The sequence below is a fragment of the Thermomyces dupontii genome (genome assembly GCF_041956625.1).
Source record: "Thermomyces dupontii strain NRRL 2155 unplaced genomic scaffold VTN31scaffold_6, whole genome shotgun sequence".
Classification (NCBI taxonomy): Eukaryota; Fungi; Ascomycota; class Eurotiomycetes; order Eurotiales; family Trichocomaceae; genus Thermomyces; species Thermomyces dupontii.
Genome location: NW_027192312.1, coordinates 468,954 through 470,280, shown reverse-complemented (window position 1 = coordinate 470,280; position 1,327 = coordinate 468,954). Strand labels below are relative to the sequence as shown.

The 1,327-nt window shown below is 45.2% G+C and overlaps 1 protein-coding gene across 1 annotated transcript; it reads right to left on the bottom strand.

Annotated features, from left to right (window-relative positions):
- Window positions 1-281: 281 nt before the first annotated feature.
- VTN31DRAFT_6014 (uncharacterized protein) lies at window positions 282-779 on the bottom strand (the record flags this gene model as incomplete). Its single annotated transcript, XM_069406578.1, has 1 exon — window positions 282-779. One exon carries the CDS (start codon window positions 777-779, stop codon window positions 282-284), a length of 498 nt encoding a protein of 165 aa, XP_069259096.1.
- Window positions 780-1,327: the final 548 nt, after the last annotated feature.

Below are 1,327 nucleotides of genomic sequence, written 5' to 3'. Positions count from 1 at the left end.
TACAGTACCTACGGAGTAAGTAGTACTAGTTAAGCACTTAAGCATGAAGTTCGTTATTAATATATATGGGATCTCACTTTGGCAAGCCGTTCGGTTCGGCATATGAATTCATGAAAAACAGTGTCATTATAACGAGGATGGCCTATAGTAAAGAAATTCAAACACCCAATGCAAGACCAAAAACCTCCTCCCAACGTCCGTTCCTGGCACCATCGCGAGCACCTTCAAATGTGTTCAGAAGATGTTGTGCCAGGAGTAATGATGCCGAACCTGCAGAGTTTCTATTTCTTTGGGATGTCGAGGGTTGCAATCCATTTCTCTTTGGCTATTGCTGGCACTTCCGCTGCCTTCTTTCCGATAAGGCTTCCAACCAACTCCTTGGTGCCGGGTTCGAGGAGTTTTTCGGCTACCAGTTTTGCCACCACATCATGGACCCAATACTGGCATTTATGAGTCTCAGAATATGTTCTGCTTGAAGACTGAAAGTCTGTCTCAGGAATTGGCACTCTGCTGATAATACCCTTCAGGTTTGGTCGCTGGGCATCCGTGAACATAGTAAGTTTAACTCGGCCATTATAATGCCGTAGTACCCTGTCCTGCAACCCTACCGCCTCTTTTGGATAGAACATCCATACGCCTCCGAAAGGGGCCACATATAGCAAATCACAGAAGTCATCCTTCCCCGGTCTATGGATCATGAAAGTCCAGGGAGCAGGGAATAGCTCACCATCTCCGATGAGCACGATCGAGAGTTCCCATTGCGCGGACGATGGAGCCATGATGCTGCTGTTTCTTCTATTTTGATAGCTGTTCACTAAAGTGCGTGAGTCGCTTTGCGATTTCACTTGGATCAAAAAGTGCAGGTAGAAATCCTTGCCTCATCAACATCGCTGCAAGATGGCTAGGCGTGTTTATATAGTCCATGATGACGATGGACTCAGTCGTGAATACAAAGGCATTGACTCACTATCTCATGGACAAAGGCATAGCGTCTGTGACTGTAATGGCCTTTGTAGCACAAGTTGTTGAGAACCAAGTCATGTAGGCTTTGACCTGCAATCTATAGGACTGTTTTCATGATCGTCAATTCAGATTTGGACAAGTTTCATGTGAGACCTTGTTCAATTTCAACATGCTCGAGTTACCTAGCAAAAACCTCATTGACAGGCTTGATGCACTTCTTGTCGGTCCTGTGACAGACGTTGATGCTCCAGCTCTAACCGTTGACATGATATAAGAGTCCTCACTCTCAATGAATGTGAATGTTCTCTGCAAGACCATCTTTCACTACCTGAATTTCGTTAGTAGCTAGAGATATACCATGGAC